Source organism: Hirundo rustica, chromosome 19 (genome assembly GCF_015227805.2).
Source record: "Hirundo rustica isolate bHirRus1 chromosome 19, bHirRus1.pri.v3, whole genome shotgun sequence".
Classification (NCBI taxonomy): Eukaryota; Metazoa; Chordata; class Aves; order Passeriformes; family Hirundinidae; genus Hirundo; species Hirundo rustica.
The window spans coordinates 7983229-8000322 of NC_053468.1; the positions used below are offsets into that span (position 1 = coordinate 7983229).

The 17094-nt window shown below is 48.1% G+C and overlaps 1 protein-coding gene across 10 annotated transcripts in view; it reads left to right on the top strand.

Moving 5' to 3' along the window:
- The window catches only part of GTF2IRD1 (GTF2I repeat domain containing 1), a 68945-nt gene extending 53566 nt beyond the window's left edge, over positions 1–15379 (top strand). For 8 of the 10 annotated variants that reach the window (XM_040082666.2, XM_040082670.2, XM_040082668.2 and 5 more), the window contains 9 exons: positions 51–134; positions 1262–1445; positions 2177–2205; positions 7756–7803; positions 11765–11842; positions 12864–13056; positions 13506–13543; positions 14236–14372; positions 15140–15379. In XM_040082666.2, the coding sequence (XP_039938600.1) occupies positions 51–134; positions 1262–1445; positions 2177–2205; positions 7756–7803; positions 11765–11842; positions 12864–13056; positions 13506–13543; positions 14236–14372; positions 15140–15214 (866 nt within the window). In that variant the 3' untranslated portion in view covers positions 15215–15379. The remainder of the gene's footprint in view (positions 1–50; positions 135–1261; positions 1446–2176; positions 2206–7755; positions 7804–11764; positions 11843–12863; positions 13057–13505; positions 13544–14235; positions 14373–15139) is intronic. The other 2 variants (XM_040082671.2, XM_040082669.2) reach the window with 2 other exon arrangements.
- Positions 15380–17094: the final 1715 nt, after the last annotated feature.

Sequence of the window (17094 nt, forward strand, 5' to 3'; positions counted from 1 at the left end):
TGCCTTTTAATATACCAGCAGAAATCTATAATTGTTTCTTTATTTCACAGAAAATTATGATGCCAGGCTTTCCAGAATAGACATTGCTAATACGCTGCGGGAACAAGTCCAGGACCTGTTCAATAAGAAATATGGTGAGAAACCAGGCTTGTTTTATTCCCCCCTTACTCCCTCCTAATTTTTGCTCTTTATCTCTCCCCTCTGCTCCTGATTCCTTTTTGCCAGGTACTTTTTCTCATCTCCCCCTTGAGCTGCTGGTACTTAGGAGAGCCAGGAGGGAATGGCAGATCTGGGATTTGACACTTTGCTGCAGGAGCTGTGGAAGCACAGGGAGTGGTGGGAGGTTGGGAAGGGAATAGGAACAGGCTGTAGTGAGTGCTAGGGGACAGGAAGATGCTGCTCCTCCTGTTCCTGGAGCAGGGAAATGCTGTTATCCCCATGTTGTGGTTCAGGAACGCTAAACCCCAACTCAGTGTTCGCACTGAAGCACTGCTCACCATGCACTGCTCCTTCACTTGTTCTTGCTCCTCTCCCTCCCCTTGCAGTGAGTTGGAGAGGAGACTTGGAGGTACAAAGGGTAAAAATCATGTATCGACATACAAGTTTACTGGAAACAGCAATGGAATAAGAAAACAAACAGTGACAGCAACAATGTCAGTAACAGAGGGAGCCAGCACTACCTGACCGCTCCCTCTGCCACACTTACTTGACCACAAAGGACCCCTTCCCACATTCCTGGAAAATGATGTGAGGTGTTTTAGAATAAGCTCTAGCTCCTAGCCTTGTCCTCTCCTGGCTACTGCAAAAATTAACCCTGTCCTGGCCACAACCAGGACACACCATTTTCTAGGCAGGGATAAGGTACTTGCAAGGAAATATGTAACCTCAATCCCACAGCTAAGCCTAAGAGAGGAAACGTCACCTGTGGAGTTATCTCCAAATAACATCCCAAAGCAAAGAGCAGCAGCTTTCTCTCCCTCCCACCACAGTGCATGGGCATCATCATGCGGGGTGGTGCATCTCCTGTGCCCCATGAGCTCTGCTGCACACGTCTGTGCCTGTATTTGGCCCCTCCACTGCCTTCATGGAGGAGCCTGAAGATGAAACTTTGATCTAATGCTGCCCTGGTGCCTTGAGCAGCCTGCCCACACTGTGCTGTGCCTTGGCAGCGCTGGGGATAAAGCCAGAGCTGCAGCAGAAGTGGCATCCCCGGCGTCCTGCACGCTCACTATTAAATTATTACCATTCCCTTCTCTCCTAGGTGAGGCCTTGGGGATTAAATACCCTGTGCAAGTGCCATACAAGCGCATTAAGAGCAATCCAGGGTCGGTGATTATAGAGGGACTGCCTCCTGGGATCCCCTTCAGGAAGCCCTGCACCTTTGGCTCCCAAAACCTGGAGAGGATACTGGCCGTCGCTGATAAAATCAAGTTCACTGTGACACGGTATGTGGTGAGAGGGGTCAGCCCTCTGCAGCCAGAGAGAGAGAGGGACAGGGGGGAGCCCACCTAAGTGCACTCCCTGCTCTGCAGCCCCACTGGGGCACGTCTGTAAATGCCTCCAGTCCCCCAAGACAGCAATTAAGATGGCAGCTAATGGTCCATCTGTAAGGAGGGGAGCATAAAACAGACACTCCTGCTTTCTTCCCATCCAGTGCCTGAGGAGATGGTGGGGAGGGAGGGCAGTGGCAGGAGAAAAAGGTGCTTGGTGTGATTGATCTCCAGGCAGAGAAATCCCAGCCCCTTTCTCAGGGGGCTTGAGGCAGATTATTGGTGATGCAGGGCAGTGCTCAGAGCCCTGCTGTGCTTTAGCATCCGCTGTTCTTGGCAGGATCCTCTGCGTTTCACAGCCACTGGACACGAGCGGGAAGGGAGGGAAAAGCACTTCAGCTGTGTATCACACTAAGCTGAGTCAGGAGAGAAATGGGCTTAAGGGAGGCTCTGTCACCCTTTTGCTGCACTGTGTTGTTTGTCTTACCAATGCAGCATGAGGTAAATCATGCTGTCCCGAGCAGGAACCTCATCCCCACAGAGCTCCTGTTGCTCCCACATGAGCTGTGTGAAGCACAGACTGATCCCCAGCCTTCCATGGGCTGTGGGAGGGTGTTCAGCCCAGGCATGCTTGCTTCCTGGTACCGTTTCATTTTAAATCTCCTTTTTTTCCTTATTTTTCACAGGCCTTTTCAAGGACTCATCCCCAAACCCGGTAAGAGATGATGCCTTTTTGCCTAAGCAATGCATTGGCTAGGTGTTTAGTGGTGGTCAGGGAGTTGTAAACTGTGGATGGCAAGCAATAATTTGATCAGCTGGAGGAAGGTTCTCCTGACTTCACTTTCCTGGGCTTCCCACTTTGGTTTTGTTGTTTGCTGCATTTGTTGCCTGAGACATCTCGCCTCAGCGTCACCCACCAGTACTGCTGCTGTTGCCTTGAAATGCTGGCATTTTTCAAGAGCCAATCTAGGGCAGGGATCTGTTTTCTGTATTTAAGAAAACACCCACTTTCTTAAGTGTTTTCTTTAAATAAATGCGTGTTGTAATGAGCTGGTGGGCTGGGTGGCGAGAGAGGGTCGTGGTAAGGAGTGATTGACCACGAGGATCCGTGTTGGGCTGCAGTAGCATGGCAGTGAAGGTCCACTCCAGCTTGTGAACGTTCCACAGGCAGATATAGCAGGGAGGACATGGCAGAGGAGAGGTCAGGGTGTCCAGGGTGAGCTCCATACACAGCTGCTCGAATCACCATCCCAGAGCTGTGTGTGTTCTTCACCAGGAGTCCCTGCAGTAGCTGTCTCTCATTTCTTGGCTGCTCAGAAAAGGGAGCTGCTGTCAGAAACGTGGGTAAAAACCTGTCTTGATTTTAAATGTCTGTAATTACAACTGTTGGAAGAGCACAGATGGGTGCAAAGAACCTTGTCATCTTTATTCATGGCTTCCCATTTCCTTGGCCGGCCTCCACGGCAATGGCACAATTTAGGGAAGACAAAATATGACAGACAGGAAAACATTTATATGCCCTTATTGGGAACAGCAGAAAGGTGTTAGAGCTCTAACGAAAGGTGAGCTGTCAGTAAAATTCAGGCATGGTCCATGTGTTCACTTCTAGGAGAATTTAGGCATGGTCCATGTGTTCACTTCTAGGAGAATTTAGGCATGGTCCATGTGTTCACTTCTAGGAGAATTTAGGCATGGTCCATGTGTTCACTTCTAGGAGAATTCAGGCATGGTCCATGTGTTCACTTCTAGGAGAATTCAGGCATGGTCCATGTGTTCACTTCTGTGTCCCTGTGTAGGGCCCAGCCAGTGGCAGGGAGGTCTCCCAAGACCTCTGTGGCCTTAGACCTGTATCTTTTGGTCCTAAGCATCAGTGTGCCAGTTGGCATCAGCTGGACCTACAATGAGCCCTCCCAGAAGCCCAAGTTTTGCAGAACTCTAGTTTGCCATGGAATTACATGGCTGTGTTTGCACTCCTCCAGCCACATCTCGCCTCTCCATCCCCTGCTCTAAACAATATAATTACGGTAAGAGGCGTTGATCTGGCACAAATCACACCATTAACAAAGGAGCACATCAGAAGGCAAATACTTCAGGCTGCTGCCTGCCTGGGAGATACAGCCTGAGAAATAAAGATGTAGAGGAAATTGATTTCCTTTTCCATGTGCTACCTTTTTTCCCTCCTTCTCCAGCTGAGTGCTCCCCTCACAGAGCAGCCTTCCAGCACAAACCCAGAGATATATTTTATGTGTATTTCAGTACCTGAGTGGGCTCAGCAGGTCACAGCATCCCTGCCAGGCTGGGTGCTTCACTCCCTCTCCTCCCACTGAGGTTTTAAATAAGAGCAGATACAGGTGAGGGGTTTTTCTTACTTGACATCTCAATTTGTTATAGACCATTTCCCATATTTGCCAAGTCTTCAGAGAGAGTCTCTGGACTCTCTAATCTATTAAGTATTCTCTAGTAGTCAGATGACCACTGGAATGTCTCCTCCAGAAAAGAGCTGATTGTGTTTTGCCCCTCCCTAATCCCCATGGGCAGCAATTAACCCATTGTTTGCCTTTCCATCCCACTACACCAAGGTGGTTGGTGCAATACCATGATGCAGTCACTGCCTTCCTTGACTTTGATTGCTTTTCATCTGCCTTAACAAAATGAATGATTTCCAACTAGCCATAGGTCACTAAAAATTTCAATTAAAGAGTCTTTTTACCTCAATATTGTGCAGTAAAGCCCTGTCACGTAAAATGAAGAGCAGCAGCATGCTTGGCATTAAAATAAAGACAATGAAAATCACTTTTATTTCGTAGAGGAGGGTTAAAATGAAAGCAGTAGTTACTCCCAAGTATGGCATTGCAGAGGTCTCTAAAAGCTGGAAGGCTCAGGAGGTAACATCATAAATGTAAGGGAAGCTAATGGGTTTTGTGGATCGTTTTGGCTAAAAAATTGCACAGATAGTACACACGTTTAGGAAAAAGGGAAATTTAATGTGATTCTGAAAGAAAATCACTTTGGAGTGATTTTAGTTGCCTTTAGGTTAAGCCTTCAGCCTTTTAGGTTAAACCTTTATGGGGTTTCATATGCTTTAAAGTTGTGCACCTCCTACATTGCAAAGAGCATTCCCGGGAACTGCAGGACCACAGATCTCTTTCTTTTGGGGACACCCATTTTTTAAGTGTAACAGAAACAGGTGAAAGGATTTCAATATAATCTGAGCGTCTCCTGTGCTTTTTTTCTCAAGATAACCTCTAATTTGTGTGTGGGGATGGTATTTTTCCTGGAATGGGAGCTAGGGGAGTTGCTAGTGCAGAAGCAGCTGGGGGCTGTGTGCCTGCAGGGATGCTGTTTGCAGAAGGAGGTGGATTTTGCAGGGAATGAGGCTCGGTTTTGGGAAAAATCCCTTCTGCAGTGCAGATTTGCAGCCTCTCAAAGATGGGACAATGGCCCTGAGGCCACCAGAGCCAGCACTTCCCCTGCATGGCTTCCCCAGGGCCTTTAACCCAGGAGTACAACGCTCCTGGCATCCAGAAGTTCTCCTTTTGATTTCCAGTGCCTCTTCTCCACACTGCTGGTCACTGCTCTGTAAAAGAGACCTTCAAAGCCCCTCTCTGAAAGCAGCATGATCTTTCAGCATTAAACAGGGGTGAAGCTCTAGTGCTATAAACACTACACTTGTCCTTTTGTTTTTTTCTTTCCTGAGGCACAGATACAAAACTGGCTTAATATGAGCCTTTGAAAAATACTGTCAGGCATAAGTAATCTAGCACACACACGCACACATACACAGACAAAAAAATCTTTGTGTATGTTAATTTTTATGTGCTTTGATTGAAAATGTAGACCAGCTCCATCTGTCCTATTCCCCAAGCTCCCTAGCACCGTGATAGATTATTTTCCATACTCCAATTAATAAAGTAGGGCAGGCAGTGTTATTTAATTAGAAAAACCGCACATCCAGGCATCCTTTATATATATATAATTTTTTTTTTTTTTTTAATCACAAGAGCACAATCCTCCTCAAGACTTTGAAGAGGTGTGCCTCGCATTGGAAACTCCTAGCAAGAAAAATAGAAAAGAGGAAAGCTGTGATGAGGGCTGAGCACATCTTGCTCTATCACCAGGTTGCTTTTCAAGGTCCATATCCATTTCCCTTCACCCCCCAGCCTTTTTTTAATCAGCCAGGCCTGGGGTGATTATTTTTGAGTGTTCTACTGGTCACTCTTTCTAGTCTAAGGTGAAAATTCAGGCAGGTTGAATATATGTGTGTGTGTGTATAAAAAGATATATTTTTATATATGGATAATTATGAGGGTTAAAATTCAAGCAGGTGTGAATAGCTGTGGAGCTTCAAAGCCTGTTTATAAAGCATGTTTGTGATTGCAATCACCTTTTTCTTTCCCTAGCTTTGGTCTCCTTTTCCCATTCCTTTCTAGCATTGGTCTCCTCTTCCCATTTGCCTCTGTGTGTGGCATCCTCGCTGTTGAGAGGGCAGCACCATCGCCCAGATCATCCAAGCCCCTGTGTTCACTTTGCTCTTTCCTTCCTCCTGCTCTCCATCACCCTCATGTGCTGTTGTGTCCTTCAGAGACCCCAGCCCTGCTCATTTTTTAGGGTGCTTATCAATCAGTGAGATGGGTGCCATTCCATCCTGGCTGTAGTGCAGCACGTTGGGATTGCACCCCACACCTTGCAGGACACTTGTCCTGAACCTGCTGGGATGCTTCCTGTGGTTAAGGCTGAATGCCACAGTTGAGTAGCAGGACAAGAAATATGAATTACCTTTCTGAAGGTAAATCTCACAACAGCACCTTGAAATGCTGCAAAAGCCTCTGAGTTGCTGCCAACCAAAGGAAATGCCATGCTGCCTTTTCTAAACCAGTTCTGAGCCATGTTGGAAAGATCCTGCCATATGTTGCTCTCCCTTGCTGCCTGCAGTCTGCTTGTGCTCCTGCCTGCATTCCTCCTTGACAGAAGCCATGCCAGGACCTTGCTCCCTCTTGGCTTGGACTCTAGCTTGGCTTTCCCAGCACCAGCACGACCCATCTGCATCTCTGCCCCTTTTGCATCAGCATTTAGTGCGGTGGGTGTTGCCCACAGGGTGTCACCAGCGATTTAGGGCACCATGCTGCAGAGATCATCTCTTTCTTTGGGGCGGGATCCTGCAGCATGGCAGTGAGTGGCACTGCTGCAACTACTAAGGGCAGAATTTGTCTTCCTGCAGCTCAGGGGTGAAGAGCCCCAGCTCATGTGTGTCCACACCCAAATCTCAGTTTCCTGCAGCTATCCTGGGCAGAACCATGTGTTTTTTCTGTTCCTTTGTGCCACTGAACTGAAGGGCTCTGCTCCCCCATGCAGGGCATCAGCAGAGGTCTGTGCTGCAGTGGCTGCTTTCCTGAGCCTGCTCCAAGTGGGGAACATGTATTTTGAGCTAGGTATTTGGAGCTACTTCAGGTTGCTTATCCCTCTGCTTAGGAGATTTGGACACAGGCACCTGCTGTCTCCCAGGTCCCCTTCAGTCTGCCAGTGTCAGCTCACTGCAGTTTGGGGTCAAGAGCCTCCCCTCTGAGCCCCTTCCTTGCCGTGGTACTGCAGCCCTGACCTCCCCACCAGCTCTCCCTGTGGCTGTCACTTCAGCAGGATGAGCCACTTCATTCCTCCTTTTGCCCATCATGCAAATCCTGGCCATAGCCCCATCCCTGCTGTTTTTCCATAGGAAGTTAATTTCTTTTTATGTCACTTATCACTTTGGAGTCAGTGGCAAGCACCAGCCTCTCCTTAGGGATTCCTTTTTCTCACATTTCTCCTATTGATGCAGAGCTGACACGATTTCCCAGTTTGCTTCTCATCTGCTTTAACCTGAGATTTCTTTTTTTTTCTCCTCCGGCACTGGAACAGCTGTGCAGCACAGCTGCTGCTGCTCTGGCACATGCCATAAATGCTGCCATTTGGCCATGCATCCTTATGCACATGTGGACCTTGAGCTGCTCAGGAGAGTGAGCACAGCCAAAGGGATGCTTGCAGGCTTAAGCACAGTCCAGCAAAGCAGGTCCTGGTATGAGGTGGAGAGCTCAGCTCACCAGTAAATAACTTGCCCAGCAGTTATTAACTACCAAAATGTCTCCGTGCCAAGGGACCAGAGGAATTTTAATCCTGGGTTTTGCTTTTGTTTGTGACCAAGAAACCAAGCTGCAGCACTCATGGATCTCTTTTTCTTTCTCTTTTTTTTTTTTTTTTTTTTTTTTTTGTCTTCCATTAACTTGCGCTGTAGCCCCTAGACGGATAACATCTTTGGAAAAAGCCTATGCTGCTTTGAATGGTACGTAGCTCAGTTGATGCATCGTAGATGGTAGCAGACAAGAAATGCACTTGTGATTTAATATGGGAATGAAAATGTCTAACCCCCCCCAAATTTCAGGTATTGTTTTTTTCCCCGCTGCTCTGTTTCCCTGTGATATCCAGAACTGAATGGTACAGTGTTTTATTGTTGTTATTAATCCTTTCTGCATTTCTAAGCACCGTTGCTGTAGTCCCTGAGCATCGATGCCATCACTCCAGCCAAACGAACCTGCCATGTTCTTCTCATCCTTCATCCGTGTGTCCCAGCAATTAATTCGTTACAAATCCGCTTGCCATTCTTAAGGAGAGCTTCCATGGACTTGGGTTGGGGTTTTTTTGCTTTGCTTTCACGCATGCTCTGGGTCAGGGTTGGTGTGGAGCCGTGAAGGCTCCAGGGATGTAAGATACAGACTGATGTACAGGAGTAAGGAGGAGCTCAGCTGCCTGTGCCTGTGGCAGGGCACAGCACAGCTACAGCAGGTCCAGCCTCAGTGCCATCAGCTGGGACTTTGGCTGTGGGTCTGGGAGTTAATTGCTGCTCCCACAAGTTTGTAGCTCCGCTGTGAAAACACGTATATGTTAACATAATTCAAACTGCATTTAAACCTGAGTTACTGCAGAACAGCCTCAGTAAAGTAGGCACGTTTATTCTGGATTTACAGAGGGTATAACTGAATTGCAGCCTTGGAAGCTGGAAGGGGAAAGAATCCTCTTAGGATTCAGGGCCAGATCCCAGGCTGCTGTAAGGAGCCTGCCCTCAGCCTGCCAGCTGAGGATCTCTGATGAGACTGGGATTGCCTGCAGAAGGGATCTGAGCCGTATTCTCAGTGGGATGTGTTGGGCAGTGACGTTTTCCTGATGAAAATGGCTTTGTGACAAGACTCTGGGTAGCAGGAGGCTGTTATTCCATGAGCAGTGGCTGAGCAGAGGACAGACATCCCCTTGAGCAGTATTTGAGGGTACAGGTGGTGGCATGGGAAGGAAGAAGGCTCCATTTGGTATCCTGCCCTATTCTGCTGTGGCTTCACCATTGAGGTCAAGGTTCTGCACTTGACATCATGAACACAGACAGAACCATTATTTATCCATGGGATACCTTGGATTTGGTTTTTTGTGGGTTTTTTGAGTCATTAGAAGAATCAGCAGTGGTTTGGATTCTATTGCCCAACAGCAGACACCGGAACCTCAGTTTTAATAATTACTAAAAGTAGCGTGGTGTCTCTCAAAGAAATGTTAAGCTCTGACAAGTAGAAAAAACCTTAGTGGTGCTTTAAAAATGTGACCACTTGTATGTAAAAGTCTGTGGAGGGCAGAGTTGCTGACTTCAGGCAAGCAGAATTGAGAAAAAAAAAGTTAACTATCTACTATTTTAATTTAAAATATATATATATATATATATATAAAAATAACACAGACCTGAAGCCAGCAGTATGGATAAACCTGCTTTATGGGAAGGACTCAGCACATTTCAGGAGCACGAGTGGCTTCCTTGATTTACTCCTTCCTTCAGTTTACTCCTTGAGTTGATAAATTGCCAAACCCAAACGGGTGAAGTCAAAGGGAGATGGAGATCCCTCTTGCCTGGGCACAGAGGGGTAAGTCCCTGGGAAGCAGTGCCACTGGCCAGAGGCTCCTCTTTGGCTTTGCTGTTAATGCATGCTCAGTTCCAGGATTTTCATGACATTTGTGTCCTTGAATGGGAATTCAGGAGTAGAGCCCACCTTGAAGTGGAAAAACCAGGATCCTTTGGGATCTTGTCTCTTGCTCTCGGGTCACTTGGGGCATGAGCGGAAAGGAAAGAGCTGCTGCGTTTTTCAGTCCCAGAGAATTAAATGAGTGAGAACACTGAATTTTGGTGTGTCTTTGTCTGCTACCATCTACACATCCACACGGGTACGTATATACAGCCCAGAAACTGAGCACTGATGACAAGGAGGTCACAGAGGGAGCCCACAGGGCTGTCCCCTCTGGTCCACCGTGGCCTCCAGAGTGGCACTGCAAGGCATCACTCAGATATCTTCATCTCTTGTATTTCTGTTTTGCTCCATGCCATTCAAGCTGCTTTGTTGCCATTTCTGGATTTGAAGCACAACTTGCCCCTGAGCTCTCTTTGCAGAAAGTTCTTGGTTTTGTTTTTTGTTGTTGTTGTTGTTTGGGGGTTTTTTGTGTGTGTGTAATATCCAGGCAAAGCAATTGTTTTCCAGGTGGAGACGAGGCTTTTTTGAGGCTGTAGCCTGCAGTAGCAGGGTGCAGAGGTTTGAGGTTGCCAGCTTCTCTCCAGCACCCACAGCAGCAGAGTGGCTGAGATGTGGGATGGGCTCTTTCTGCCTGGAGTGCTGAGCACTGAATTCGGTCCCATGCAGGGGCAGGGACACGCAGTGGGTTTTCACCTTGCATTTAAAACAAAACTTCCAGCCAGATGTTTGCTTGAAACCAAAACAAAAATTATATGATTGCTCAAAATAATAATAAAAAAATCATTATTCTGTGATTGCTCAAAATGAAACTAAATAGCTGCAGACTGGGGGCAGAGGATGCCTTGATCCCTCATGCCAAGGCTTGCAGGGATCACCTTGATGCTATAAAACCCACCATGAATAGCCATCTGCTCCTGTGAGACCCCTCCTGAAGCCTCTGGCTGAGGCCTCCAACACAAGAAAGACTTGAACCTGTTGGAATGAGTCCAAAGGAGGCTACAAACCTAGCCAAGAGCTGGAGCACTCCTGCTCTGGAGACAGGCTGGGACAACTGGAGATGTTCACCTGGAGAAGGCTCTAGGGAGACCTTGGAGCCCCTTCCAGTGCCTAAAGAGGATCCAAGAGAGCTGGAAAGGGACTTTGAACAGGAGTCTGCAGCGAAAGGACAAAGGGGAATGGCTTCACACTGACAAAGGGCAGGGTTAGATGGGATATTGGGAAGAATTTCCTCCCTGTGAGGGTGCTGAGGCCCTGGCACAGGGTGCCCAGAGCAGCTGTGGCTGCCCCATCCCTGGAAGAGTTCAAGGCCAGGTTTGACAGGGCTTGGAGCAACCTGGTCTAGTGGAAGGTGTCCCTGCCCGTGGCAGGCCACTGGAACTGGATAATCTTAGAAGGTCCTTTTCAACCCAAACCATTCAGAGATTCCATTATTGTTGCCAGCCTGGGTGACAGTGCCTGCCTGGGGTGCAGTGGGGATCTTCTTTGGGAGGAAAGAAGGTGGGGTGTCCACCCCACTGAGCTGGTCCTGCATTGTGCATCCCAGCTCGCTGGGAGCTGGAGGGGTGACCACAGCAAGAGCAGATAAGGTGTGTTCACTTGGTACTTTATACCTGTGAGGGGAAAAGGCATCAAAAGGGACAGGTTAAGGTTAGGGTCATTTGACCCTAGGTCAAGGGTTAGGGTCATGACCCCAGTCATCTGTCCTGAAGCCTCCTGAGGATGCTGAACAGCTGAGTGTAAAAATCTACTGACTTAGGCACGTTGTTTGAAATGAGAGAATGAAAGAGAAACCGTTGAGCACAATGGGGATAATTTAAAAAGCTAGTAAAGCCAAGCTGATTATAAGGCATACTATAAAACAATACTTCACTTAGGAGCTTAGCCAAAGAAGTGCTCTCTCATTCCTTGATGTCACTTGTGGGAGCATTCATGGCACTGAGGGCCTGAGTCTTCATTGCTTTGCATTTTTTCTAGTCCTTTACAGCCCCGCAAAGTCGATATAAAATGCTTTTAGCTGTGGCAGCACATGGCAAATGGAGGTCTGGCAGGATTTTAGAGCTGCTTTGCACAGCTCTGAAAGGTGTCACGGGGTGCAGGCACAGAGCAGCACCTCTGAGGTGTCCCCAGCCCCTGCTGGGGCAGAGGGACAGGGACACTGTCCTGCATTATGTCAGTAGGGCTGGTTTTCCAGGGTCTTAGAAGGAAACAAGTTAAGTCCACCCCTGTTTTTGCTTGCTTTTGCAGATGAGGACGATGCAAACAGGCTTGGAGAGAAGGTGATTCTCCGAGAGCAAGTGAAAGAGCTTTTCAATGAAAAATACGGTGAGTCTCTGCTCGCACACATCATAGGGTGAGGCTGGTTTTGCTGAGAGCAGCCACAGCTAAAACTGTTTCCACAAAGGCCTCTATTTATAGCCCAAGCACATGGCAGCTGCTGCAGCACAGATATTGTCCTGCTGCTCCATGTTACAGCCTGCCCCAGGGACTTCCCTGTGCCTCTCTCTTGGCAGGTGGGACCATTACCTTCTTGTTCACTGCTCATCCTTGGAGACGGGAGGGGGTATGGCAAAATGCATCACAGTAGTATGATTTGTTCAGTCTGATGTTAGCCTTTGATGGGACAAACTCTCTGGGAGGAAAACTAGAAATGTGGCTGTGTGGCCATGAGCAGCTTCAGGTTTTGGGGCTGCAGAGGTGCAGGGTGGGACCAAGCTCTTACAGTCAAAAGCAGTGAAGAGTGAGGGATGTTCTCTGCTCCCCAGTGAGCAGGAAATGAAAGGGTACCCAGAGAGGTGAGCAGCAGGTTTAATTTTACAGAAGGAAGGGCTTTTCATGCAGCAAGGAATTAAATTGAAGTGTATCACTGCCATAGGATGTTGTGGAGGCCAAAGAGATAAATTGATTCAAGAAATGGGCAGGAGTGATGTGATTGATGTGATGTGATGACAAGGATGGCTTTGATCTCCACCCCAGTGACCTCTGGACCTGCTGACGTACAGAGGCAGGAGGAAATGGGCAAACCTCTTCCATTTCCCCTCTGTCCTGGGCTGTCCTACATGCTGCTGCTACTGCTCCAGCCATGGGCTTGGGCAAGTGCAGCAGTGTGTGTGTTCTGAACTCACCGGACGCTCCTGGCAGAATTCTAACTGGAGACTAACAGAGCAGACAATAAATTGGGCAGGTACATGGAAAATGGCTGGGTGGGATGTGACTGCAGCAAAAGTCGGGCATCACAGCAGCTGTGACATCCTGAAGTCCCCCAGGGCTCCTGGTCCTTCAGTTGGTTGCTTCTGGAGCCCCGTAGGGTAAAGCTGTTGTGCTGTCCTCTGTTCTGCCATTACAGGAGAGGCTCTGGGCTTGAACCGACCTGTCATGGTGCCCTATAAACTCATCAGGGACAGTCCTGACTCTGTGGAGGTTACTGGGCTGCCGGATGATATCCCTTTCAGAAATCCCAATACCTATGACATCCATCGGCTGGAGAAGATCCTGAAGGCACGGGAGAGCATCCGAATAGTGGTTATAAACCAGCTCCAGTAAGTTTTCCCAGCTTTGTGATGGGGGAAGTTTCTGTTTGTTAAGTGTCGTCCTCGCTTCTTCAGCCATTAGCAGAGCAACTCACCACGAGGCCACACATTCCTGTGGAGGACCTGCTCCATCCCTGGCATCCACTGTCCTGTGCTGCAGGGAGGTACTTGCCCATGGGTGGGCACAGTGAAGGGTTAGCAGGGCCGATCTGTCCCCCCTTTCTTGTGCAATTTGGGATGATGATGCTGGGAAGGAATGTGACATGGGGGCTGGTAACTCAGAGACCCAGCTGAGTCCTTTCAGGTTGCTTCTCTCCAGGGTGCACCGGGGATGCTCCAAGTCCCCTCTCCACACAAAGGGGTGTTGGAGGGCTCAGCTCAGGGTCAGGGTCTGGGCTGTGTCCCACCCTGTGTTCACACAGGTGAAACAACTGACTCACCCCTTGTTTCTTCCACAGGCCATTTGCTGAAATCTGCACCGAGGCCAAACAAACGGGTAAGGGAAGGGCTAGGACATAACTGTGGCTTTCCTGGCACTGTGGGAGAGGAAATGGGTGGGAGTTGTGAGGTAGCTTTTGAACCTCCCACATCCCCAGGGCAGGATGGGGGGAAGGTCCTAACTACAAAAAGTTAGGCTCAGCATCTGTTCCAGAGTAAATTCTCCTCTTGGAGGATTCCACTTTTTTGAGCTATGTGAAGACTGGGCTGTTTGGCTCAAACTTCCAGCATGTTCTGGAGGATATGATTATCCCTCTGCCATTAGCAATTTACTCACCATGAGCAATTTATTCCCTGGTTAAAGCCCTTAATTTGAGCCATCATTTAGCAGTTGAATTTCTACAGCAACAAGGTTTCTGTCATCACCAGGAGTGTGTTTCTCTCCCTATCCCATCATCCCGATAAATCTCAGTTTTAATCAAATGTGTAAGAATTAGCAGTCCTAGAGATAACTACAATCCTGTAAGTTTTATGAAAAGAGGTGGATGAACAGAGAAGGGAGATCTGGCAAGCAAGAGCATGCCTGCAGTGTGAGCAAAGCTGACAGCTCTGTGCCACCAAGGGCAGCACAGCAGGTCACTGCAGGGGGATGCGCTGTGGAAGGCGAGGTCAGAGTGGCAGGAGGAGTCCCCACATTTAGGGACCACTCTCAGGGCTCTGACACCTCATGCCTTCCCTCTCTCCTTGCAGAGAAAGACATCAGTGTTCCCAAACGGAAGCGGAAGAGGATCTCCGAAGGGAACTCGGTATCTTCCTCTTCCTCTTCTTCTTCTTCTTCTTCTTCCAATATGGAGTCTACATCATCAACAAATCAGATCTCGCTTGTGGTAAAGCCTTCCAGATATTAGGGGGGTTACTGCCTACCTATCTTTCTGCTTCAGGATGCTGCTCTCTGTTCTCCTCAAGCTGTCACCACCTCCCTCTACCTGAAAACACTATAAAATATGATGTAAAATGGCACAAGCAGGTTTGGCGAAGGAGGGGACACACCTGTGGGGCTGCCTTTTTCCTGCAGGGTTTGTCTGGGGGAGGTCAGCTGAGTGAAGTGTCCGACACCTCCTGGGGCTCTCCTGCGTTCCTGCAGTGTGCCTCAGGGGTGCTCAGCTTTAGTGGGTGCTGCATATGAGACAGGCTCAAGCAAATCCCTCCCTCCCAGTGGGTTAAAACATGAGTGCTGGCGTCATCACCTTAGGTCTATGGTGCCTCTCAGTGGCTCCCCAAGGTCCAAGCTGTGCTGGGTGTAACTCTAGCTCGGTTCTGGGAGCAATGGAGAGCTCTAGAATGCCACAAAATGGGAAAAATAGGAGATAAAGTCAGGGGGATGCATAAAACTGCACTCCTTCGAGGCTTGGCTTCAGTTGTGGATGATACCAAATAAAAGTCCCCCAAAAACTGCACAAGAGAAATATAAATTTAAAGGGTTTTTTGTTAAGTTTGCAAGTGGTGTTTTGGTTTGGGGTTGGTTCTTTTTTCTTACTTGGAAAGTGGGAGCAACGGCCAGTTGTTGGAACATGTCAGAGATTTGATGTATGCATGGTTTTGTGTTGTGTCCTAACGGAGACTTTTGCCTTCTTTTTCTCTCCCTCTCTTTCAGCAATGGCCCATGAACATGTACATGTTAGACTATGGTGGTCTAAACGTCCAGATCCCAGGACCTATTAACTATTAGACCTCAATATCAAATAAGAACCTCAAATGAAAGAAAAAATAAATAAATGTAATTTATGTAAAAAGTGTATATTCCAATATGTATCGATGCCTTTTAGTTTTTCCAATGATTTTTACACTATATTCCTGCCATCAAGGCCTTTTTAAATAAAAATAAAAAGTGTTGCCTTGCTCTTAAAAGTACTTCTTTCATTACATATAGTATTGATAAATAACATTTATAGGTAAGAATAAGGGCAGAAGGGCACCCCTTGGGAAGACCTTGTTGATCTTTGGCTGCTCAGTAAATCCTTAGAGTCACCAGTGCCTGAAGCCAAGAGGTCTGAAATGTTTTAATGCTTCATTTAATTTAGCTCTAAGGTGTAAAAATTTATGCGCAGAGCTGCCAGCGGAGTGGTGCTGAGGTAAGCATCAGTCCCAAGCATCAGTCACCTTCGCCCATGAGTTCTGTTGGCTCCAAAGACAAAGTGCATTTGGATTAAGGGGGAAGGATGTTTCGGGCCCCCCAAGAGCTAAGATCCCCCCCAAGCCCATGTCGAGCCTCCTGCCATCCCAGATTTGAAAAGGCACAGATAGATTAGATTGCATGCATTTAACTGGCATCTGAACCAGGAAGAATTTCCAGCCACTGAAGTCCTTCACCATTTATGCTTTTATGATTATCATTCTATGATTTTACGGGAGGCTTTGATGCCTTTTGGGGGAGGAAGGTTGTCTCCGCAGGCGGTAGTGGTCAGAGTGCTGCAGCCTTCCTGGAGAAGCATCCTTAGAAGGACATCCCAGAGGCACAGGTGCATCTGCTGCCTGCTGAGTGATTTCAAGCTCTTCAGTGAAATCAGCTCTTCGGGGCAACGCTGAAGGAAGAGATGAGCCTTTGTACGGAGTTCCGCACGAGGCCTTATTCAGCTTCTTCTTCTTCGGAGTCCAGCAATGAAGAGCCAAAAAGTCAGCGGGAACAGGAGTTTATTTAGGGAAGACAGTGGGCGGGATAAAACATCTGAGCCAATCAACTGAGGGATCCAGGGACGGGCCAATCAAGATTAGGGGGGAAGCAAAGGGAAAGGGCCAACGGGGTACAAAAGATTTTCATAGCGGTTGCAAAGCCTCGTGGGGGTAGCGCATTTCCTCACCGTAACAGAGAAAGCTGCCTAGCAGGGATTCTCCCTTAGCGGGTGGTGTTTATATTACTGTCTGGATTAACTGCTCTCTCTGCAGGGGAGCGTGTGTATATTCTTGTCCAGCTTGACTGCTCTCTCTCTCTCCAGGGGAGCGTGTTTATATTATTGCCTGGCTTCTCTCCAGGGGAGCGTGTGTACATTACTGTCTGGCTTAACAGCCTCCACAAGTGAGGCAAGGAAAAGACAAAGGGGGAGAGTGTACATTAGGAGGGCGTCTTGGGTATTAGACATTTTGGGAAGTCTGTACTTCTCAAGTACCTCAGCCAGTGGGGAAACAGAGATGTGGTCAGGAACTTAGGATAAAAAGGAGGCTGCATCATCCAAAAATCTGAGACACCCCAGGGGAAATGCCCTATGGCCGCTCGCTTTATTTAAATAAAGTTACAGGACTCCTCTGTCTCCTTTTTGGACATAAACTTCTGGTGTTTGTGGGTTAATTTTCCTGATAATTTGGGGGCTCTTGTCCAGGATATTTCCATCATCTCTGGGTGGCGGGCAGCGACCTGAGCTGAAGGCATCTCAACCGGTTTTGGTGATCAGCTCCCCTTGGTGCCAGCTGGCAGCGGGAGATTGATGGAGTTCCCGAGACTGTCCAGGAAATAGATGAGGGGTGGACCAGGGGGGTCCATGAAGAGTCCGCAGGGGAGGGCCACTGGAAATCTCACCGGTGAGTAAAATGGGATCTTAGTGGAGTAAACCTGAG